General features: G+C 38.9%; 1 protein-coding gene across 2 annotated transcripts in view; it reads right to left on the reverse strand.

Annotated features, from left to right (window-relative positions):
• LOC126334760 (uncharacterized) overlaps window positions 1-25827 on the reverse strand; it is a 367149-nt gene that overhangs the window by 113810 nt on the left and 227512 nt on the right. The window contains exons 5-10 of one of the 2 annotated variants that reach the window (XM_049997335.1): window positions 20924-21075; window positions 14430-14594; window positions 14233-14346; window positions 12733-12853; window positions 5127-5319; window positions 4185-4325 (exon numbers count right to left, since the gene is read on the reverse strand). In XM_049997335.1, coding sequence (XP_049853292.1) covers window positions 4185-4325; window positions 5127-5319; window positions 12733-12853; window positions 14233-14346; window positions 14430-14594; window positions 20924-21075 — 886 coding nt within the window. Of the gene's footprint in view, window positions 1-4184; window positions 4326-5126; window positions 5320-12732; window positions 12854-14232; window positions 14347-14429; window positions 14598-20923; window positions 21076-25827 lie in introns of both variants that reach the window. The other variant, XM_049997333.1, reaches the window with a different exon arrangement.

Here is a 25827-nt window from a genome sequence, read left to right on the forward strand (position 1 = left end):
TTTCTACAGCCTCTTTTGGAATACACACGGTCAGAAGTGACAGTGCTTCACAGCCTCTTTTAGAATACACTGTCAGAAGCCATAGTGCGTTACTCCTGTACCACTCAGACAGTCTGGTCTACGTATATTTTCCTGCAACGGCAAGGGATTTGCTAAAGTCCTGTTTCCAGAGTAATAGGTCATCCTTGACTGATCCCAACAACGCTTTTGTTTTGGGTGGTGGCAAAAAATGCAGCTGGCATTCTGTTTCCATAGTATGCTGCTAATTTTTGCTGATGTTTTCTTGCTGCATGGGATAATAGCCACTGCAACATGTTCCTCTTCATGCTTAATGGATTGTGGTCTTGGCTTGTTTGATCTTAAGGCACCTCTGACAGTCACTGTAACTGTTCATGGAAACATTGACTGTCATGGTCTGACATTTTGCATGATTTATGCACTGTACCTAGGACACCTCATTGTTAAGGGGCATAACAGCTGGAGTAATTTACATCTACATCTACATTTATACTCCGCAAGCCACCCAATGGTGTGTGGCGGAGGGCACTTTACGTGCCACTGTCATTACCTCCCTTTCCTGTTCCAGTTGTGTATGGTTCGTGGGAAGAACGACTGCCAGAAAGCCTCCATGCGTGCTCAAATCTCTCTAATTTTACATTTGTGATCTCCTTGGGAGCATAACAGCTGGACGTGTGCAACTACAAACTGATATGTGTTGGTTTATGGTAGATGCTATGTTCTAATGTGACATCTGGTCTCTGCTTGATAAGCACACCTAGAAATGGAAGTTAATTATTTTCTTCCATCTCTATCATGAATTTGATGCTCTGGTGTGGTGAATTCATATGTCGCAAGGAGCCCTGTAGTTGACATCATTCTTGCAGCCAGATTATAAATGTATCATCTAAATATCATAATAAGAATGGGGGCTTCTAGACTGCTGAATCCAATGCCTTCATAAATATACTGGCCACCAGTGGTGATAGCATGCAACCCATCACTACTGCAGCTGTTTGTTCACAGTAATTTCTATTATACAAAAAGCAGGCTGACATAGAATGAACTAAAACAGTTTTTTAGTGCTAGTCCAAACTTTTCTCTGATGAGGCTTCACAAGTCTCCTAGAGGTACCCTTGTAAAGAAAGATACCACGTCAAAGCTTACCATGAGGTCTTCTTGGCCCAGTTGGGTGAAATGCGCTGAATTCCATGTGTGATGCTGGCATTTGTCCAAAGAGAGGCTGGACCTCACAATCAGGTGTTTTGCTAATTCATATATTGGTGCGCTAATGTTGCTAACAATTGGGCAGAGTGCCATTCCTTCCTTGAGGACTTTAGGTAGTCTGTAAACTCCAGATGGCACAGCTGCTCATGGACAATGTTTCTTCACTATCTTCTTATTTGGGGATTGTGATACAGAATCTCAATGGCCATCCTCTTTACTCGGTGCGTAGAGTTGTCTTTAGTTCTCTTGCAAGTATTGTCCTCTTGCAAGATACATGATTCATCTGACCAGGTGACATGTTTCCATTGAGCCATGGTCTAACTGCTACAATTCCATGTCCACTGCTGTCGTAATGCGAGTTCATTAGGTCAACATGGGAACACATAGGGGTCATACACTGTGGACCTTGTTTCCAAGAACATGCATTGACTGGTGTGCTACAAACACTTTTTCTTGCATCAGCATTGTATTTTGTCATCACATCTGCCACACATCACTGCCTATCCTGCTTTATAGAGCAGGAAAACCTCTGACCTCCAACTTCTATTATGAGGCATGCACATCCAACATGTTGTTGCCTGCTTGTGTTTCACTGTCATTCAACCACTTTCTACAGATGATCCTGACAGTAGCATGTGAACAGCAGAAAGTAGCTTTGCTGTTTCTGAGATGCTCATTCTGAGGCAGTAGGTCATAACAATCTGCCCTTTCAAAGTTGCTTATGTCAGTGGATTTCCTCATCTGTGGTCTGTACCAACACTAGAATGATTCCCCATTCATTTCTGCTGATTACAATTTCAGAAAGATTGGATGATTTATTTATGAGAAGGAGATTCACAAACTAAGCATGTCAATAATACTTTGGCCCATGTATGGTCCTTATGCAAGCTGTTATTCAGCTTGGCATTGATACAGACAGCTGTTTGATTTCCTGCTGAGCAAATCATCCAAAATTCTGTCCAACTGATGTGACAGTAGAAACTCTCCTCGTGTGTGCATGGGCATTATCTTGCTGAAATGTAAGCCCAGGATGTCTTGTCATGAAAGGCAACAAAAGGGGGCATATAATATCATCAATGTACTGCTTCACTGCACGGTGTCACAGATAACAACTGGAGAAGTCTTACTATGAAAAGAAATGGCACCCACTCCTGGTTGTTGGGTTGTATGGCAGGCAATAATCAGGTTGATATTCTAATGCTGTCTGGAGCATCTCCAAACCCATCTTCACTGGTCATTGGGGCTCAGTTCGAAGTGCGACTCATCACTGAAGACATTTCTACTTTAGCCAATGAGATTTCAGGCTGAAGCTATGTCTGGAGACGGCCCAGACAGCAACCTGGCTGTAGCCCACCATACAGCCTGACTACCAGGAGTGATGGTCTGAGGTGGCATTTATTTTAAAAGCAGGACACCTTTGGTTGTCATCCATGACACCCTTACAGCACAGTAGTGTGCAATGATGATATTCTATGCCCTATTTTGTTGCCCTTCATGGCGGGTCATCCTGGGCATACATTTCAGCAAGATAATGCTTGCCTGAACATGGCCAGTGTTTCTATTGCTTGTCTTTGTGCTTGTCAAAGTCTTTGTTGGAAAGGAAGTTTGCTAGATCTCTCCACAATTGAGAAAATTTTGAGCAATATGGGCAGGGCTCTCCAGGTCACGCTTTTGACAATCTAACATGCCAATTGGATAGAATTTGGCACAATATCACTCAGGAGGACATCCAAAAACTCTTATTAATCAATGCCAAGCCAAATAACTGCTTGTATCAGGGCTGAAAGAGGACCAAAGTGTTACTGACTTGCTCAATTTTTGAAGCTCTCTCTCTTCAACAAAGCATCCAATTTTTCCAAAACTGTATTCTTATGTTTGTCTGTAAATGTACATCAGATCTACCAACTTTTGTCCCATTTGGATAATTTCTTAGCAGAGGTTTTTTTTTAGTCTTGGAGTGTATTTTCCTTACCATATTGCACCCCCACAAAGCTACCAGGCAGCAGCGTTCAATCTCACAGTGGACACTAGTCATAGTGTTTGGGCTCCTCAGTGTATTTGTGGTCTTAAATCCAGTAGCTTTGATTGTGTGAGACTATTTGAAAGCACTTCACACATTATATCATGCTCTGTGAGTTACAAGTTTCCCTTTTAGGAACCAAAAAAGGAAAAAAAAAATGATTGGATGGTATAAGAAATTCAGTTTAAACTCTCTGTTAAAGAGACCAACAATGAGAAGAATGGACAAAATGTGGACAGTGAAATGCAGATAATATGCATTCAGTTGTTCACTTTCTTGATATGACCTGTGGCCAATTATCTTTCTTCAAGAAATCTTGATATCGGTTGTGCCCAAGCTATATTCCTTCATGAAAAGTCTTTTAACATTTTCCTTTTTTTTTAGTTTCTCCTTTTTATTCTTGAAATAAAGTGAGAAAGCTTGCTGTTTTCTAAGTTTATGGTTCATTGTCATCATTTACTTGTTGCTGTTACAGCATCATAGCTTTTGGTGCACATAAAAGCACTCTGTCTTCAGGCCATGAGTGGCCTACCAGGACCATCCAACTGCCATGTCATCCTCGGTGGAGGAAGCGGATAGGAGGGGCGTAGGGTCAGCACACCGCTCTCTCGGCTGTAAGATGGTATTCTTGACTGAAGCCACTACTATTCGGTCGAGTAGCTCCTCAATTGGCATCACGAGGCAGAGTGCACCCCAAAAAATGGCAACAGTGCGCGGCGGCCTGGATGGTCACCCATCCAAGTGCCAACCACGCCCGACAGCGCTTAACTTCGATGACCTCATGGAAACTGGTGTATTCACTGCGGCAAGGCTGTTTTTGGTGCACATAACCAATTTATTTATCTGTAACTTTTATTTCAAATTTCCATAGCACAGTATGAGAATTATAGCTTTAGTAATGCTTTAACAGTGCTTAAACGAAAACATTCAAAAGACATACCAGTGATTCAGGTACCATGAAACGGAAAATCTGGAGTGCTGCTGTTGCCACACTGTTGATTGTTCCAGCATGGTTTGAGCTTGAATAACTTGTAAAATACCCTTGTTCTTTAAGTTTCAGTTCCGGTTTTTGGGATACAACCTGGAAAATAAATTACAGCAAAAATATCTACAATTATTTTCTAATATTTCACATACAATTATAAAATGTTGGGTGATTATAATCTTAATTTATATAATCAATTTTTAAGTCACAATACACGTAACAAAAATAGAATACTGCAACATATTATACAGCTAAATAGCCTACCGCTTGGTATGTGCAGTTTTTTACCTATCAATATAACAAACAGGTGTTACGATAACTAAAACGAAATGCAGAATAAAAGAAACTCTCTCTCTCTATGTGTATGTATGTGTGTGTTTTACTTGTGAAAACATTCTCTCTCTCTCTCTCTCTCTCTCTCTCTCTCTCTCTCTCTCTCTCTCTGTGTGTGTGTGTGTGTGTGTGTGTGTGTGTGTGTGTGTGTGTGTGTGTGTGTGTCTATGTGTGTGTGTGTGTGTGTGTGTGTGTGTGTGTGTGTGTGTGTGTTTTATTTGTGAAGATATTGATAATAGACAAATGTTTGAATGGCTAAACCATAAAAAAGCATACTTATTGGACATATTCTACTAATCTTGTGATTGCTGGTACTCTAATACTTTCAACATATTTTTAATAGCTTTAGAAGTGTTTATTGTTGTGAAAATCAAATATTTTGTAGTGAACCAAATTCTGCAGTGTTTGTGTTCATAAAATTAAACTATTTTTCACATAAAATAATTTCTGTTAACACATGCACTATATTCACCAGTATTATTAATAAACTTATATCATTACAGAAAAAATGGTTTCAAAGTGTGTGTATTTCTTGCGAAGAATTGGATCTTAATTTGTACTGACCTGTCCCAGGACTGTTGGTAAAAATTCATTGAAAGTTATGTGTTGAATTTCAGCCACAACAATTCGACGAGCTTCTTGGAATACAGTTTCATCTGACCAATGGCTGTTTAAGGCAGCAAGTTTGGATGCTACATTGTTATGCTCTTGAAGAAGTACAGAATAAAGAGCCCCTAATGCAGATTTCTCTTGGCACCTAAAGAAAAACATTATATTTAAAATCTGGTTTACAAATTCTGCACCACTGCTGTAATCACATCTTGATGCTGTTCTCAGCTTCAAATTGGTTATATGTGATTAAAGCTTTAAAGATGACATCTCTTGAAGAGTGATTACTTGCATATTATGGTATGAGTATATTATAACAAATCAAAGTGATGAATCATATTTCTATCTCAATGCAGTTGCAGAGAGTAACTGGCCATTAGATGACATACCGAAAATTAACTGAATTTCCATTCCTGAACAGGTACTCATTCTTTTTATGATATTAACAGTTCTTATTAATTTGCAGAAAATTTGCAAATTAAGATATTTTAATGTTATGTTATTTTCTTTCAATTTTGTAGTTAGAAGTGAATATGAAAAAATATTCATGTATCACGTTAGCATTTGTATCCTTGATTATGGAGACCAGTGGGAAGTTTCTGCTTCATCCCTTGAAAAGTTTTATTTGCACAAATCCCTTGCTCCAAATGCATCTGCAGCCACATAATAAGTAAACATTTTCCACCTTTATTTTACCTTAGCATGTTCATTTTGGTGATCCTGTTTTTTTGTAGATATAACTTTTGTTAGAGATAACAGGAAGGATTAACAAAGCTATCCTCCAAAATGGGGCATAAAATAAGTATTTCATAGTCACCATATCCAAAATTTTCATCATAATTTTGGAGTATGAATGTAGCCTGGAGTCGATATCAGAAACTTAAATGTCATGACACACCGAAATGAATGTTACAAAATTTTAATGAATTTCCAATAACCATTTTTCTTCCAGCTTAAAAAGCTACTTATCAATTACATTAGATGAACATTTATTTCTTCCAGCTACAGTAAGTAATCAGGCAACTAATGAAGGAGTCCAAGATTCATCCACATTCATACTCTGCAAAACATTGTGAAGATCATGGCTGAGGGTGCTTCCCATTTTACCAGTTATTAGGACTTTTTCCCATTCCATTCACATATGGGGCGCAGGAAGAATGATTGTGGAAATGCGCATACTGTAACTATTCTAATCTTATCCTGGACATCTGTCCAGATCTTACCATGTTCATTTTTTAAATATTTTATAGGGCAGTGTGTGGTCTTCCCTCTTTGTTTTGTACGACTGTTTAACTCCCTTTGTGAGACAAGGCATGTTCAGGAATGCAGGCATGTTGCTTCTAACAATCTTGTTTGGGAAAATCTCTTCAATGAGGGATTAGATCTCATTTATGAACATATTAAAATTAGTGCCAATCTCATTCAGTCTGTATACGAGGCTCCAGTCCACCCACTGTAGTTTATGTTTAAGGGTTTCTAAGTAAGTCTCTGGTCATTAACTTCATGTATTTCCAAGTAGGAATTGCTGTCTTCACAGGTATACTGATATGCAGAGTGAGGAGTTATCCATCCAGGTCAGACAACCCATTCAAGCCTCAGGTGACTTTGAAGCTATGGCACATACTTATGACTATAAATATATTGTCTATTTATGCCTGACAGTCCAATGTGATACTTATGGGTAGGTCAATTATTAATTTAAGATTGTATGAACTGATCAGATACTGAAGCTCTACTTTGTTGTTGCTTTCCATTTCCTTAGTTTACAAATGAAATGACACAGTTTTGGCAACTTCATTGCTCTCAAACAGATATGATTTTATGTATACAGACTGAAGCGCATAAGGGGGAATTTAAAGTAGACTGGGGCAGCAGCAAGAATATGGATTGAGGAGGGAGGCATGCTATGGTAATCCGTGTAGTTGTGTGAACCACTGTGTCAAGACAGATTGGTGGCTAATGCACCTGCGTAGTACGCAGGAGACCCGGGTTTGATTCTCAGTCTTGGTACAAATTTTCACTTGTTGCTTCAGTATATAGACATAAAATACTTGGTTTAAGTTTGTTATCTATTTCTGGCATATCTCTCGTGACATACCAAAAATAGTCTGCAAGCACAGATGAGCTACACTTGCCCTTCTACATTCTTTTCATTGCTGAAATGTCTTAATGAAAGTGCTCTGTGCACTCATCACTCACAGTGCCACAATTGTTTGGAAAGAAGTCAAGATTAGAGTCCAAAAAGTGGATCTTGAGTGGCATGTTACAACCTAGCTCATTGAATATCTTCAAAAGCTCATTAACAGCTAGGTTGTAATTTTCAGCTCACTGATTTCCCAAGAAATTGTCAGAAACGTTTCTGAAGGTTTCACAAGCTGTTATCTCTGTTCCATTCAAGACCCTATTAAATATTCCTTCCTTAAACAGTTCTTGGATTTGCAGTACAATGAAGATTCTTTCTATGATCGTAGCATCACTGAGGTGTGAGACTTACTTCTTTAAATACTTGAAAGCTTCTCTTTGATTCATCACTTTCACTAAATTCTTCATAAGCCCTAGCTTTATATGTAGTATACCATAAGACATTTACATGTAGTATCACAGGAAACTAAGGGAGTATTCTGTATATTCTTCTTCCCACACTGAATTTAAGATACAAATCATATTTTATCACAAGAGCTAAGTTCAAGGACAATGGCAAAAAGAGGCATAGTGCTCTCCACTCTGGGATTATGTGAAGTTAGTTTGTTGATCAGTGCGCTGAAGTGGCACTGACCATCTGTGATGCATGTAGGCCCTGATGTGGTTCTGTCTTTTGATGTTTGAATGTGTTGCTGCCTTGCGGCCAGCCCCACAACATTGGTATTGGAGTGAGCAAGCTGAATAGTGACAGCTCGCATGAAATGTTGTGGTAGCCATGACACCAATGCCCATACAAGACACATGCTAACACAGTGGTTTACCATAGTAGATTTCTCTGTTATGAAGTGAGTGATATGTGAATTGGGCCTACATTACTTTTGTGGGTCCCTTGTACGTTTGTATAAGCCTGGCAAGAAGTACAAAGCAAAAGTGAATGTCAGAGAAACAGCATTGTATGGAAGTGAAATTTGGTTCACTGGCAAACTGGTGGTAAATAAATTCGAAGCATTGAAATATGAACCAATGTTAAAAATGTAAATTGCATAGAGCAAGAATGACATAAAGAAGTAGTCAAGAAGTCTATGGAAAACACATGACGCACTAGTTGGACATCATCTATGAAATTATCATTAACATGGATCTGGAAAGAGCTGTGTACAGAAGCAATTACATTGGCAGCTGAGAATCACATGATCTAAAATAGATTATTGAGTATATTTGGTGTAAAAGACCCGCAGAAGGCAAGAATAGATGGAGAACAGTACTAAACTAGTCGAAAGATGAAAACATTGATTGTTATTACATCCTATTTCTCTTTTTACCTCGCTGTCATATGCATTCAGTTATGAAGTTATTGCCCAGCTAAGTGCAGCCAATATACACTTTAATGACTTCCCCCACCTTCCATTTCTTGCTCCTTCAAAGTGCCCCCATGTATCACTCCCAAAGGGACTGCACCTACTGTGAGAAGCTTAGATTAATTACTGTGGACACAGAATCATTCTTCCCATACTCTGTATAAGGATGGAATGGAAATAAACTCTAATATGTTGTATAACAGTAAGTATTCTCTACCATGCACTTACAGCTGCATGCAGAGAATGGATGTAGATGCAGATGTAGATGAAGAAATTATAAACTTCAGTATTATGCTCGCCACCGACTCGGAGATTTCAGTTACAGTTGTGATGCTTTTCTACAAGCACAGTATAAGTTAATCAGAACTTAATTAAGATAAAGAAATTACTGAAATATTAAATAATACAGCGAGTATATGCAGACAAGGAAAAACAATTCATGGATATTTACCGGATTTCCCAGTTAAAAATACTTTTTCTTGGGTGAAAATACAGTTTTTACATGTTAAGCAACAGTATGCTTTCCCTCAGAACTGTAAAACTTTTCAATCCTTTGAACAGTTAAGCCTTTATACACTGGCATAGAACTCCCTGCCCCCCCCCCCCCCCATCCTATTTTTGTATTACAAAAATATAGATTCAAATTCCACCAAATACAGCATGTTTGTTTCCAAAGCACTGAAATCGAGATTGGGATGTGCTTTTGTAAGCCAATCGTAGCTCACGTCATGTGATCTTTCCAGCCAATGACGGCAGATGTTCAGAGCATAGGGCATGCGTGATGTAGTCATCCAATAGCAACATCACTGTTAGGTAGCCCGAACACACAAAGAGCAAAAGTTAATGGTTTAATTTAATACTCATAGAGTAGCTACAAGAAAAGCTAAGGTTTCATGTATAATATTAGTCTTGATGATTAATAAGCCAGAAGAAAAGCCAAGCTTTCACATACAATATTGGTCTTTCTTGCATGTGTTACAGTTTAAGGTATATCAGACAAATGTGCCAGAAAAATTTTCAATAGTGACTTAGATGTCTGGTCTTTTTGGCTCAAAATTCTTCTAAGGGGCTGGTCCTCAGAGAGTTAAGTTTTAAATGAGAGTCAACACTTTGTGATTTAAGAAATTCATTGCACATTCTCACACATAATGTAGTCAATATTCTGTAAAAGGAAATTTACTTTAAATGTAATGCTTTTCAAACCACCATTCACAATATTTTCCTGAGACTTGTTAGAATAGGTCCTTTTCCACAGTTGTCAGAGAGCATCAGAAAACAAATATTGTGATGGGTGAGCAGCTATGATGACTTGGGAAGCCCATATGTTCATGCGTATATAGCGTTAAGAGGTATCACACTATGTCATAAAAGAAACAGGACATCAGGGGATATTCCACAAGCATTGAAGTTTTGTAACACATACTAAAATGCATAATTCGGCTTAAAGTGCATATTCATATGTCCAGATTCACAATGAAGCACGCCCCAACTTGATATTAAAATTATCAATGTGGTTTTTGGGCTATAAATTTCTTGGAGTATCAGTACTGTATTATCTCGTTTCATTCTTTATTATGGCATAATTCCATACAAACCACAAGATGAAAACAAGCACTTGAAATTTGGTGAACAGTTGAAACTTAGTGTGGAATGAAACACTGTTTCAAAAAAATTTACTGCTGCTGTGGAAAATATTTATAAAAGCCAAATTTCTGTGCCATACTGACAAAAATAACTTCATTGTTCTGCAAGGCAATTAATGTTTGACTGGCGAAGATGTGGAAATAAAATAAAATCAGAAAACTGAAACTAGTAACATATTTCAGCCTTCCATAATTATGTGAATGCATTTTAATTTACTTAATAGCTCCTGGCCACGGAAATCCATTTTGTTTTCATTTGAGGTGAGAACTGTAAATGAATAGAATCAGCAAAATCACTGGACGTAAACACGAGTTACGTGGAGACTACCCACTCCGCAAATGCGTGAATCTAGCAGCTTGGGCATGCCAGAAAAATATTTCTGGGTAGCATCTTGCTGCATGTTGCTATTGCTGGTAAAGCTAACAGCCAGAAACGAGAGAAGATACTGCTCATAAGTGACTCAACTGCGCGTGCGCTTGAGCACACTGGCAACTGCTCAGACGAAGCCTAATATAAACAGTTGTGACATCATGCACATCAGAAGCAGTTTTTTTTTTTTTTTTAATGAAATATTGTATAGTCTTTGTCCTAAAACTTCTCACACATTTTGCTGTTGGCAGACACTTGTGTGTTTTGTTTTTGTAAATGGTGTATTTCCTTTGCAACTTAAGTTTCATTATTTTTTCTCATTTATGTTTTATTGCTGCAGTATTATTCTGTAGTACTGGGATATAGTAAAATTCTTTGTTAGAAAATCAGTTCTTACCAGTCAAAATTACAAAAATTTACCTGAAAACAGACAGTGAAAAATTCCCGGAATTCTAAGGAATTCCTGGGATTTTCCTGGATGAAAAAATTCCCAGATTTTCCCAGATTGTCTGGTTGTCCTGAGACGTATACACCCTATAATAGTACCACAGTCACAAATACAATGGCTTTTTACACCATGAACACCTCAACCAAATACTACCAAACTTGTACTCCACTATTTTCACACCAGTGGAATCAGTTCATTAAATATTTAATTCTTATTTGAGTTTATTTTCAGTGCAGAAGAAAAAAATTCCTACACACAAAGGATAGTGTGGGTACATGGTTATTGGGTATGCCTAACGTTACTGGAATGTTTCAGGTGGAGATAGCAACACATGTCCAGAGGCCATGCACATACAGCTTGTAGCCATCTTTGTTATGAAAAGGAGAGTCACTACTCACCATATAGCACAGATGCTGAGTCGCAGATAGGCACATTACAAAGATTGTTAGAAAGTGAGCTTTTGGCCAACCAGTCTTTATCAGAAATAGACAATGTGCATACATGCACTCACTCAAATGCAACTCACTTTCTGGTAGTCTTTTTGTTGTGCCTATCTGCGACTCAGCATCTCTGGTATATGGTGAGCAGCAACCATCCTTTTCAAAATACTGTTACATTCTATCCTGGATTTTCCACTGTTTGATTTTGTTGTAGTCATCTGTAGGATTTTGCAAAAAGTCAAACTGCTAACATGAGGGACATGGGAGCATCATACTGACAGACTGCACAGACAACTGGCTGTAGTGCAATGACTATAGAAGACTATAGAATGTCTAGTGATGAGACAGATTCAGGACAACACATACTCACATAGAGCCAGTCAACAGGGACACTGAATGGTATCCTCTGTTGCTCAGCAATTAGTCTCGCATCAGTTTTTGGCAGTTCGGTTGACTACAATGTGTCTGTAGTCAACCTGTTACTATGCCACAGGCAGCAGTGATTATTGGGACCCAAACCTCTCCAACTTCTGGAATCATTGGATGGGGAGCTATTGATGTGACACCAGGACTAATTTGGTAATTGTTGAAGAGAGAGTGAGTGTTGACAGAGATGAGGCAAGAATTGTAAACCCTGTTGTCCTATTCTCTATAACCAGGGTACCAAATGGCATATTATAGCAGAACAATGCAAGAACCACACTGCAGTTCATACCAAAAACATGTTCAGGAATGTATGGATGCTCAAGTGTCCTGCCCAGTTCCCTGATGTAACGGCCATAGAGTGTATGTGAGATGTGATGTACACATGTATACTTCAGGTTCTAGACAGTAATCTTCATGAACTACCACTGCATGTGTTTCGGGCAAGGCAACAAACTTCTCAAGATGATGGCCAGAGACATTAGCTTCCATGTCATAATGAATAAACAATGCATTTGTGTCCATGGAGGTCAAACTTCTTACTGATGATGATGATAATGATGAGGGACATGTTTGAAATGAAATGAAACTTTTAATCATTTAATACTCATTATGTGATGAACAGCTCCACAAACTCTTATAAGCTCCAAACTGATACTTCATGGTGTAACACTTTCCATTACCAAGCGCGCCCATTAAGAGAGGTCAGATAATAATGACCTAGAAATGAAACAAACCTTGAACATGCATCTACGTCAACTCTTCCCTCTTCCATTTTGCGATAAGATGGCCCTAGCTCATCATATACAGCTGAACCATCCAGGAAAGCTGTCACTGCATTCATCTGCTCCCGTACTTCTGCAAAAAATTCAAAAACATTACAGAATTACTGAACAAAATACTGCTAATAACATTATTCTCTCCTTATTCATGTGCTCCATACCTAATGCAAGCCTCTCTGGTTGGCTGAACGAAGGGAGATTGTGAACACTCATGTTACATGATCTCATTCCATGAGAAACCGTGGAGAGGTTTAACAGACGAAAATAGCATAAAGCATGCTGATAAGGAACTTTACACCACCACCCGTCCTTCACTAGTAGATCAGATAAGGACAATAACATTGTTTCCCCCTTAATGATTCAAAACAGGAGATTGTGAACACTGACGTTACATGATCTCATTCCATGAGACACCGTGGAGAGGTTTAACCCACGAAAATAGCATAAAGCATGCCGATCAGGAACTTTACACCACCACCTGTCCTTCACTAGTAGATCAGATAAGGACAATAACATTGTTTCCCCCTTAATGATTCAAAACAACTCTCTCGAGTCAACTGTAACCACAATAAGTGTGTGATATATTTATTGTTTCTACTTCCACCACTGCAACAGTCAGATGAAAGGATGGTGAAACAGTCTTCTCCTGTGGAACAAAAATATCTAAAAACCGAAATAAGAATTTTGGTCTTTTTTCCATTACCATGTGTTTCAGTACCAAAATGGTTAACAAGCAGCTGAATATTTTGTATAGTTATCTCTTCACACTAATGAAACTTCCTGGGGCTCTTTGACAGTTCTCAGACACTGAACTGAAAACTAACAAAACTTTTTGTACAAGGCATATGATATTCTTCTGTATTTGTTTAGCACCTGTGTATTAGCAATAATGCTATTATCCTTTAAAAAATATCTGTGCTGATGTCCTCACTCTATCTTTCTAACATAGTTGATAGGGCACGGTGTATCTTTACCATTCTGGAATGTCATTTTTTTCACCTACTTAACTTGCTGATTGTGGTATGAACTAGAGCTACAGATAGCTCTTTGCACATTTTGTTGTATAGTGTAGAATGTTTACAGCTGATCATAGAGGTCATTTTAGCAATTGCTTTATCATTATTAAACTACTAGGCATCATGAAATTGACTTTACAGCAAACTTTTTGGGGTGGCCATTTTCTGTAGTAAGTAGGTAAATATTCTTTTTATAAATGCAAACGCCTTCTTCTTGCTCCAATATAATATTTGATTACAGGTTTTAGCATAACAGATGAGCAACTAAAAATGCATTGGAGATGAGTTTTATATTAAAACGTGAAATCCTTCTGGAACGTAAATAAATATTGCTTCACAGCAAGAAAATAAGTAAGACACTAAAGATCAAGCTTGGATGATATGAATTATTAGCAAGAAGAAAAAAACAACCAATAAACTATGTTTCTACAACACTCACCTAGTTTACAGTCATCTGAAATTGATGGCAATGACCTCATATAGGCATTGCACGTTTTATTGCTCCTCTCTGGGTAGCACTCAGGGTGATTGTGAGTACAGCAGTCCACTGAATCTGTTGAACAAATACAAGTTCATTTCTGCTGATGGGTATCGAGTGTAAACAATGTAACAGATACCTGTTGACAGATGACTTACTAATGTTTATGGTGGCTGCTAGATCGTGGGCTAGCATGTCACCCCACACAGCAGCGAGACCTGTGACATAGCTATGCTCATTCACACCAGCCTGTAGTTTGGTCAGTGCTGCTGCTACTATCTGCGGTGGCGGCAGACCAGGAGGCTGTGGTGTAGCACTGAGACCTGCTATGCAGTTGCAATACTTGTAATAGGTGATATTATACACATACATCCAGTGAATTATTACTATTTTTATTAAATAATGGAAAATTCAGTCTGGATTAATGATTATATTACAAAACGGATAGACTTACTCACCACACAGCAAAGATGCTGAGTCGTAAATAGGCACAACAGTAAGCTTTCAGCCAAAAAGCTTTCTTCCGAATTAGACAACATATACATGCACATCTCGGCATCCAGAGATAGTGCTCAAGTGTGTGTGCATTGTGTTTGCATGAATGTGTGTGCTTGTTGTCTAATTTGTAAGAAAGCATTTTGGCTGAAAGCTTACTCGTTAACAGTCTTTTTGCTGTGCCTATTTATGACTCAACACCTCTTCAAATGGTGAGTACCAATCTATCTTTTTCATAATAATGTCATTATTTTTATTAAAAGTGTATTAAAAGCATGGCAATACATCACAAGCATAGCAGAGCAGCACTTAGAGGTCAATGACTTTACTGATAAGATTGGTATTATTTGAAAATTATTTAGGATCTTATAACTTTAGGAGTAGTAGTCATAAAGTCTCAACTATCACTTTGAAAAGTAGTTACATAATTAATGAAACATTGGAAACTCGAGGTTGGAATACCAACAATAAAGGAAAAAACAGAGTACTGCTTACCATAAAGATAACACACTAAGCTGCAGACTTAACTTTCCATTAAATAATTAATCCTTTGTTTGTTTGCAAGAACACATGTGCACACCACATAGACATTAAAATCCCTGCGCTGAGCTACTGTAACATACCACTAAATCAGCCAAGGTAAAATGGGACAATCAATTGATAAAATGAAGGTATCGTGTGCTAATTCCTTTTTGGCATTAGTGAAAATGGTGCTCCTATGTCAGGCCAATCCAGGCGACTTCTTTAGCTATCTGTAACTGGTCTGACACAGCTTCCAAAAGTTTTGCTACTTTCAGAATTTTCATTCTGGAAACATCCCACACGCTGTGGCTAAGCCACATTTCTGCAATATCCTTCCTTCCAGGAGTGCTAGTTTAGTATTGCAAGATTTGCAGGAGAACTTCAGTGAAGTTTGTAAGGTACAAGATGAGGTACTGGTGGAAGTAAAGATGTGAGGTTGAGCCATGAGTTGTTCTTGGGTAATTCACTAGGGAGAGCACTTGCTCCCGAAAGGCAAAGGTCACGGGTTTGAGTCACAGTCTGGCACACAGTTTTAATCTGTCACAAAGTTTCAATTTTGCTACTGCTGAAAACAAATTACAGAACAATACTCAGCCTTACCAGTGTGCTGCACAATTATGTGTTAGCTCCTGGGGTGCTGGGAACTACCTGATGAACAACTTAAGACCAGTCTGTTGCAGCATCTGTTTTATATTGCCTTCAACATTTCAGCTACAATTTTTGAATTGTAGTGTGTCATAAAAAAATGAATAAATAAATAAATAAAAGGAAAGTGAGATATTTATTCATCACTTTAAATATATTGAAAGCACCAAGTTCACTGATATTAGTATGCCAGTAAGGAGACGTCCAACAATGCCTTTTAGATTATTGTTAATATTAATTTAGTAGAATAAAGCAAGAATATCTTCATCTTCCTAAGAAGACACGGTGCCATGGTACTATTGCCAATAACTTCTATTGCTGTTGGCTCAACTTACACCATGCCATGCCACTGCCACGTATCAGCCATGACAAGTACAGTATTATGTCACTTGTCATGCTACGTTGGTGGGGTCTCTGCCTGGGAGGAATGCTCCAACACATCCAGTGACATAATTACTGACCCTACTGTGGCAATTTGATGCTATCATATTTTACTAAAAAATCTATTTTTGTAAATGCCCCTACAGCCTACTTTTCATCTTTCATGTCTCTCTTTTCCTATTAGTGTGTGTGTAAGGAAGTCACTTTTTAAGTATGAACATTTTGTCAGTATGAAACACGAAACTGTTACATATGTTTGTTTAAGTTGGCACATATCTTCTGGAAAAACTGGCATTACTCATGTTGGGACCATAGATGCAATGGGGACAAACATAGTTTATTTTTTGATGATTTCAATTCCCTGGAGGAAAGAAGCAATAATTATGGTCTTCAGCAGACAACAATTCAAAATACAAAAATAGTAATTTTCAATTTAAGGGCATTAAAAATATACTAAGGAGGTTAAAACAATTACTGAAATATAATTAAAGGTGAGTTACATATATGAAATATGTTTACAAAAAGATTAGCTGCTAATGTAAACATAGTGATACAACACATGCTCTTATTAGGTATTGGATATTTTAGTTACAGGGGACAATAAAGAGGGGAGGAAATGTGAGGAAATGGGAAGTGAAAACTGATAAAATGTCAAGAGCTGTGCAGGTGATAGATGGTATGAGTGTTGCATTGTGGCAACAGGAGATAGAGAGAAATAATGAAGTGACTGGTGTGTGAAAAGAGTTAGGGAAGTGGGGCTGGGGCCACAGATGATTGGAGGGATAAGAGATGGGGCAGAGTTGTGAGGGATGAAGAGGGAGTGTGATACAGTCACTTTGGGATATCATACACAAGACATGGAATAAAAGGGAAGTGGAAATGTGGTGACTGAATTTGGAAAAGATTGAGGAGTTGAGGGTGTGTCACTGTTTGAGATTATCGGAGGTTTTGGGTTATGGGGACGTTAAGGAATTTAAAGAAAGGAGGGAATTTGGTTAGTAAGTACAGGTGAGAGACACAAGGGGTAGACAGGTGGGAAATTGAGACACAGTGCATGGCATATGAGCAACTGTGAGGTCTGGTGGTTCGGAGGCTCACTGGTTAACTGCCAGACAATGGGTTTTCCTCTGTCCCTTATCCCTTCTATCACTTTTAGGAATGTGAAAAATGCCAAGCTGCAGTTTGTTATTGAGTCCACATTAAACTGTATGTCCCCCTATAAATGGCTAAGACAGTTTAGATGTCACAGGGAGACAAAGGCATACTATCTCCAAAAGTTTACTGAGGCACTGTGATATTCAAACAAACCAGCGAGTTGCTTACATCTTTGCAGAATAACTGATGGATTCTAGGAGGTGGAAAGATGATAATTACATTGGCACAAGTGACATTGAGTAGGTTTACTGTTTTGTAGGTGCAAGTAATGGTTAAAAGATGGAATTCCAAGTCAGACGATTTAGTGGAGTAAGTTTGTTGTTGGGGGGTTAGTAGATAGTGTCACCAGACATATTTGTAGTCAAGCATTGCTCCAAGACATTTTTGTATAATATTTGGGTGTATGGGAAGATTAACAATGATTAAGTCTCAGTCAGGGATGTAAAAATGAAGTGCTTGACTTCCAACGTATGAATGGGTGTGAAGTTGTTATATTTGAAACGTTGATGCTCCAATGGCTTGGTTGCACAATGGGCAGGTGTTTAGCACCTGCACTACTATCTTTTATGAGATAAGTGTGGTTAATACAGACATGGATGTACCAAAATCATGTTTACTGTCATTTTTAAAACTTATGATAAAAGACATTCAGAGGATGATGAAAATGACATAGGCAACAGGATGAGCTGAAACAGTTTAACAGGTAACTGTAGCTAACTGATAAATGGACTAAAAGATAGAGCCATAAAACTACTGTGGGCTACTGAAGACTATCCTAAGTAAGAATAGATTACAATACTATTCCTAGTAGCCTTGTTAATTAAGAGCATAACTGCATTACCAGTACATTTAGTGTGTAGCATACCTATTGCTTTGTTTACATATCCTATCAAAGCACCGCATAACCACAAAACATTTTTGCTCTGTATGGTTATCCTTCTGTCTTATTTAAAAAAAAAAACAGTATTTATAGCAAAACTTATGCTGACAAAATTTAATTCAGGTTTTATTAAAAAATGTTGATTTTTACTGTGAAACACAGGGATGTTGTAGTAAAAATAAAAAAAACAATACAAATTTATCAATAGTGTTACAAAACTGAAGCCATGAGTTCATGGACAGTGTCATATTTGCAGGCAAGTCAAAGTGCGTACACCCCACTGGAGTGATACGTATGCAAAGTGCGATGAATGGATAGTTGACTTCTCTGCTTATTGTGCCTCACTGGCAGCCACTTCTCCTCCCACAGCTGCAGGACTGTCTGACTCAAGAGCAAGATGACATCATGCAGATGAATGGAACATTGTGTCATGTAGTGTTCACAGCACAGAAGTATTTGACTTTTTTATCTGCTTGCTTATTTTCCCAAACAGTCAAGTGTCTCAGTATCCAGCAGACTGATATATCTTATAGTTCATCAGTAAACTGAAGACGAAACACCACTTGTGGTAGGAGAAATGTCCTTTCCTGGAAGAGTCTACAGCTGCCATACAGGCAGACTAAGAATTAATTCCCTTTCTAGCAGCAAAGTGCAACATATGGTGACGTGCACAAGTTCTGTTTGTGTGCACTTCTGGTGTTAGTTGTGTTACTTGCTAACTTCTGTTTTTTGTGTAGTGTTAATGAATTTAGTAAAAAAAATAAAATAAAATAAAACACCAACAGGGGTGTCAGTACACTGTGTTGCCACTGATTTGAAAGATACATTGCAGAAATGTTGGTATAACTGCATGGAACAGCCTGTATTATAAGCACAATACAACAAAGTCTCATGACTTCACACCAGTAAGTAGTGTTACTGCCTATTGCCAACCATGGCTACAAAACTGGAGCGTGCCATAGCAATACAGCATTGTAGGGAATATTGCAAATTGTACATTGATTCCAACCCTCCCTATAAAAATCACCATCAGTCCCTCCAGGTGACCTCCTCTCTTGTCCTTCCTCTCCCTTAGGGAGAAAAAAGGAACATATTATATGTCACAACCCCCTGCCAATGTCTTAAACTGGATATGGAACTGATTAGAGTAGCCCTTATTATCTAATTCAAGAAGAGCCCCTAGTTGAAGTGATACCTATACACTTCCTGACAAAAGAAGTGAAGCACTCAGAAGGGGAGGAAGAAATAAAATGTAGCTTCATGAGTTGAAAGGGTATGTGATCTTATTTCAGTGATTGCAAAATTGAGTCAAATATATAAATAACTTGTCAGGATGAGCCCACTTTTCATTATGATGTTGCATCCCTCTGGCCTGGATTTATGCATTGATTTGGATGGGAAGGGTATCATAAAGCTGTTGTATATTCTTCTGAGATAAGCTGGCCCACAACTGAGACTGATGAGCAAATCAAAACTTGCAGAGAGCTTGGTCATATTAGCTGGTAGAGGAGTGGTGATGCTGGTGGTGGTGGTGATTGAGAGGGGATGGTGAAGAACAAGTTTCAACTTGGAGGGAGCATGCACAAAACAGCCAGCTGGTGTGCCCAGCCAGTAGATGCACAGTGGTATGGCAGGGATCCTGGCCTGAGCAGTTCATGGGTGGACACTGCCCGCTCCAATTTTCACTTGCTGCACCAGTTAGTGCCTGTTCCAGTGCAATTGTTTATGAACAAATTATAAAAGCAGATTTAAAATGCTGATTCCATATTTTTATCTGACCTAAGTTCATCCTGAATTTAGAAATACAGTAATTTTAAGAAGTACAAACGGGCCATTTCCAAAATTGCAGTAGACATATGAATGCCAGTTCTACCATTTTAACTGACCTATTGGCACTTGAATTTGATAAGTAGTTCAAGTGGGCTAGTTCCACCAGAACCTTGACAACCCTGTATGAATGATGCGAAGGGGGGGGGGGAGAGGGGAGGGGTACGGACGAGAGGGAGGGGTGAGGAGAGGAGACAGGAAGGAGAGAAGAGAGAGAGAAGGGGTCACCTTGAAAGGAGATCAAGGAGTGACCTCGAAGGGGATTTTCTTTTGGGGGGGGGGGAGGGGGGTGGGAGGGGAGGGAGATGGCTTTTGCACTAAACCTGCATTCATCCACTAACCATATGCTTGTAGTCCTAGAATTCACTGTGTAAAGCACCAAGTTACTTTATGCTTACAGTAGGTGACACAGCTGGGTAGAAACAGCATGGACTCACCTTCTTGTTCTTCAGTTTGCAGACAAGCTATAGACATAAGGAATGTCTGTAGAGGTTGGGTGCAGGGCCACAGATACCTGCTTGTTAGAGAAGTTGTATCTGATAGATGGTTTAGGTATACCAAGGATATCAAGTAGACAGAGGAAAGGGAATGGAACAGATCAATCTTCACAGTAGGTGACTTCGTCATGTCTACCTCTCGAGTAGATTTGGTCACTTCTGATCAATTCACCTTCTTCTTCTTTTTCTTTTTCTTTCTTCCCCCCCACCCCCCCTCCTCCCTGGAAGCCCCTTGCTGTGCTGTACTCACCATCAGCGTAGACAGGTGGCGCAAGCCTGAGGAAGGGTGTACCCGCGGCACCCCACAGTGGTCGGCGCACATTGTTGCACAGGCCAGCCTGTGCACGGTACCTGCTGGGCGGGCAGCGGGGTGGTGATGGGCAGCCGCCCAACTCTCCCGGCCTGCAACACATTCAGTACCCGTCCTCACTCCACCATGTCTTTGTAGCAACACTGACGCCACAAATTTCCTCCATTTACAGCACTTTTAAGTGGGCAATGACAAAATTCTCCTGTCTTGCAGTGAAATACTGTGTAAAAGAAAAAACTTATTTCTCAGTTTTGTCACATTTATTTTATTTATGATTTTACTTCAACTGACAAGGTTATGGTCTACAGACGCTCTCTTACATCTAATGAGACATCCTCAGTGACATAACATTACAGTATGCATAGTACAGAGCAGTCCAGAAATGTAAACTACCCTTCTAAAACAAAAATGATAGATAAACAGAAATTTAAACTCAAGTAGAATGAGATAGGATGGGTGGGGGGGGGGGGGGGGGGGTGGGGGGGGGGAGGGAGGAGGAGGAGGAGTGGCATGATGTATGAGGCTATGTCATCAATATGGTGGATATTTTTGAAGCTATCATCTTGTATGTAACACATAATTATAATTTTTTTAAATAGAAAGGGCGGTCAGTGATGTATCAAACACACAGCAAATTACATGAGAAAAACAAAGGTGCTGGAGAGAGGAGCACCCATGTTACCATGGGGGATTTTAGTCAAACCAGCCAGACAGAATCACATGTTTATGGCACACTCATAACCGGTTTTGGTCGTACAATGACCATCGTCAGAAAAATAGGTGCTAAGAAACAAACTCAACTCCCGAAGAAAATTATGGTTGTAGGATTATTGGCAGTATCTGTAGCTGAATACTGCTTCAGTCTGATAGACTGTATCTAACAAGACGTTTCACATGCAGATTGTAAGATACAGAAGTTGCTTGCAAAGTATTGTTAAGTCGTTCAGGAGCTGAAATCGACAGGCTATGCATAACTCAAAAGGAAGTCAGGCAAGATGTGATGCAAATAGATGCAGCTTATTAAAGAGCCAGAGCTGAATTTAGCAGGTTTGTAACTAAGTGTGTGAATGATCCACTAATGTGTCAGATAATACAGTCTGTGATGGCAAATGGAGACAGACAAATTACTGCCCAGGGGAAGAAAATTGCAAGAAAGTTCTCACATACTACAGAAAAATTGCAAAAAAGCTCTCACAGACTGCAGAAGGTGCTGCTAATGACACACTTTTCCAAAGTAACATCAAAATGGAAACTCAGAATAAGCTGAAATGGTTCTGGAAACAGAAATCTCTGTATGGTCTTTTCCCAAGTCGTGTGGAGAATTTAAATATTGACAGACATCAGACACGCCTCTTATTTAGAAGAGGAAAAATGAGTGCAGAGACAGTAACTCTAGTAGTAGCCGCTCAATAACAAGCCTTGAAGGCAAAGAACTGTGAAAAAGCTAAACTGAAAGACACTCAAGATGACAGATGTTAACTTTGTGTAGCATGCCATTAGATCATGGACCACATAATACCAGGCTGTCCTACATTAGTAAAGAATGAGTACTTCAAGAGACACAAGAAGGTGTGCACATAGCTTTACTGGCAAATATACAGCATTCTTGGGGTACAAAATCTCTCCAACAAAGGATACAACTAGACACTTAAAGTGGCTATGACCGCTCGATACAACACTGTCCCATATGACCAACAAATTTATACTGATCACACAGTTGCAGCTAAACAGCCATATACAATACCACATCTTTAATCACTGTATCAGTAACATGAGATGGGATCATTAATGTGGGATGTACACTGATGTCCCTGTCATCATTGTGCCCTGGGATCAATACCACATGAAATGAAGAGTTGCTCAAGCAATTCAGTACTAAGATTATGAATGGACTGGATTGTTTTCCCAGGTGTATGAGGGGGCAGGAATTATGTTGAAACAAAAACAATGCCTCTTGAAATCTTCCCTCTCCTCTTCATTTTGATTTTGAGTTTTAGATATCACGCTAGACCACACTACATGTCACTGTTCACTTTTAATCTTTATGAGTGTAATGAAACAGTAATGGACAGTTTATATCCTGTAGCAGTATAATAATCAACTATCCTACAGAATGTTGGATTTGGGACTTTTTTGCTATCAGAAAAGACAGATATTTTCATTTCTTGCTCTGTCACTTACTCTAAGGTTCATATTGATGGGCACACATCTCACCAACAGTTACCATGCAAATGAGAAAGACATCTTCTTCCTCTTTAAAATACCTCAAATGTGATTTCAACATTTCCAACTTTTTCTGTTTGCAAAACTTCCTGGCAGATTAAAACTGTGTGCTGGACTGGAGACTGAACATTGGACCTTTGCCCTTTCCAGGCGAGTGCTCTACCAACTGAGCTACCCACAGCAGACACTGATAAGATATCAAAATGGTGCAAAAACTGGCCACTTGCCGTAAATGTTCAGCAACATAGAACTGTGGACTTCAAAAACTGAAATACCGCAGTATCCTATGAATATAATATCAGTGAGTCACAGATAGAATCGGAAAACTCATCCAGTACCAGACTGTAAAACTTTCTAGGGACAGGAAATGGAATGATCACATAGGGTCAGTCGTGGGTAAAGCAGGAAGCAAACTTTGGTTTATTGGTAGAATGATAGGCAAATGCCACCAGTCTACAAAGGATATTGCTTACTAATTACTCATGCAACCCATCCTAGAATATTGCTTAGGTATGTGGAGCCTATACCAAATAGGACTAACAGGGGATACTGAATGCATACATGGAAGAGTAGCATGAATGGCCACAGGTTTTTTTGACCCACAGGAGAGCGTCACAGAGTTAAAAGAACTGAACTGGCAGACTCTTGAAGATAGATGGAAGCTATCCTGACAAGTCTACTTGCAAAGTTTCAAGAACCTACTTTAAATGATGACTCCTGGAATTTACTACAGCTCCCTCCATATCACTCCTGTAGGAACCTCAAGGACAAGATTAGATTAATTACAGCATGCACAGACACATTTAAACAATGATTCTTCCTGTGCTTTATAAGAGAATGGAACTGGAAAAAGCCCTAAAACTTGTACAGTAGGACATATCCCTTGTTATGCACTTCACAGTGGTTCACAGAGTATTGATGTAGATGTAAACTCACGGCCTCCTTTTAACAGCTTTCCTTCTGCCAGTAGAGGAGAATATTGTATGTTAGAATACTTTTCAGACTATCACTTCCATTCAATGTTATGTACTGCAATTGAGAAAATGTCATTACTGTATTTAGTAGTCTATGTGTTACATTATTACTCTAGCACACATAAGCAGTCAGTAATTGAAACCGAGCTATGAAGAAGTATTATCAGAAACCAGATATAAACTAAAAACATTTTCAAATAGAAGGTATTGGAAACTGACACGAATTTCCATCTTCAAGGCAGGGAAAATTGTTAGGACATTAAAGAAATTCAATTCATTTACAAATATCATGTGTTTCACAATAGCAGACTCTCTGTTTCAAGGTAGGAGATTATGTATGACTGATGAAGTATGGCTTAAATATCCACATGTTATGTCAATATTTTAAAATTTACAGAATTTTACTCTCCATAAAATTCTGTAACTGAAGAATTAACAATATCCTCCAAATAGCTTTAATATACAGCATTTAAATATGGCAGAACTAATAATATTTACAAACACTGCACAAAACACAACTTCATGTCTCACAACAAAAACAGTTGTAAATACCAGAAACTGATTTCGATGGTGTGGATTCCTTCCTTGAAACACTGACCTGGAAACATGGTGTGTTCCATGGTACACTGTCCTCCAGATACAACATCTCATCTCCTGTCTTCTAAATGTTCTTGTTTCTGTTTGGATGTCAGCAGAAATGGCATACAGTGAGCACGAACTTTGTGATCCTTTAGAAATTCACGGATGATTGCAAACACTGAAATGTTGCTAATGTTTATCTCATGGCCAATATCATCAATTCCAGCTTGACAGTTGTCAAAAATCATACACTCAGCTGTCTCTATGTTCCTACCCATGGATAACCTACCAAACATGCTTCGCCACAGACACATCCACTTTTAAAGAGATTTTTCATACACTAAACAGCTGTTACAGTACTGCGGCTGTAGTCTACAAATAACCTCCGCAGCTTTAGTCACTTCCGAGCACAGCTCATTTCTTCCTTAGTGCTACTGGCAACGGGGCATTCATAATACAATCACTACGAATAAGGCTATTCACCAAACCAATTCAGCTAATGCATAAGAGCAACAGTGAGATAAAAGCTTGTCATTGTCAGAGTCAGTGTTGTCAAATTATGGAGTGGAAAAAAAGGCCTTTACATATTGTCTTTGTGAGTAACAACAAATAAAATACATGCCTGTGGTACATAACAAATCAAATCTGGAGAAGAACTTCACTGATTAGGAAAGAGTGAATGATACTTGGGTGAGATGGAAGATGAGATGGAAAATTTCCAGCTTCTCTTTCTGCCCCAATGTGGCATGCAGTGTTCACTGGCTGTTGTGTCTTCCTGCGGCAATGGCATCATATGCATGCAGTAAGGAGCAACAGGAGGTCAGGACACTGCTCCCTCAGCCACTGACAGCCCTCTACACCTTGGCACTGCCACCTCCCACTCAAGTAGCTTCCCCACTAATATCACAAGGCTGAATGCATCCCGTTTTCTGTACTCCCACAAACGAATAATCCCTGGTACTACTAGGAACTGAACCCGGATCCCCCACATGGCATTCAAGCATGCTGAATACTCAGTTATGGAAGCATGCAGTTGGAAGATAGAAAACATAAATAAATAAGTATGAT

Source organism: Schistocerca gregaria, chromosome 2 (assembly GCF_023897955.1).
Source record: "Schistocerca gregaria isolate iqSchGreg1 chromosome 2, iqSchGreg1.2, whole genome shotgun sequence".
NCBI classification, from domain to species: domain Eukaryota; kingdom Metazoa; phylum Arthropoda; class Insecta; order Orthoptera; family Acrididae; genus Schistocerca; species Schistocerca gregaria.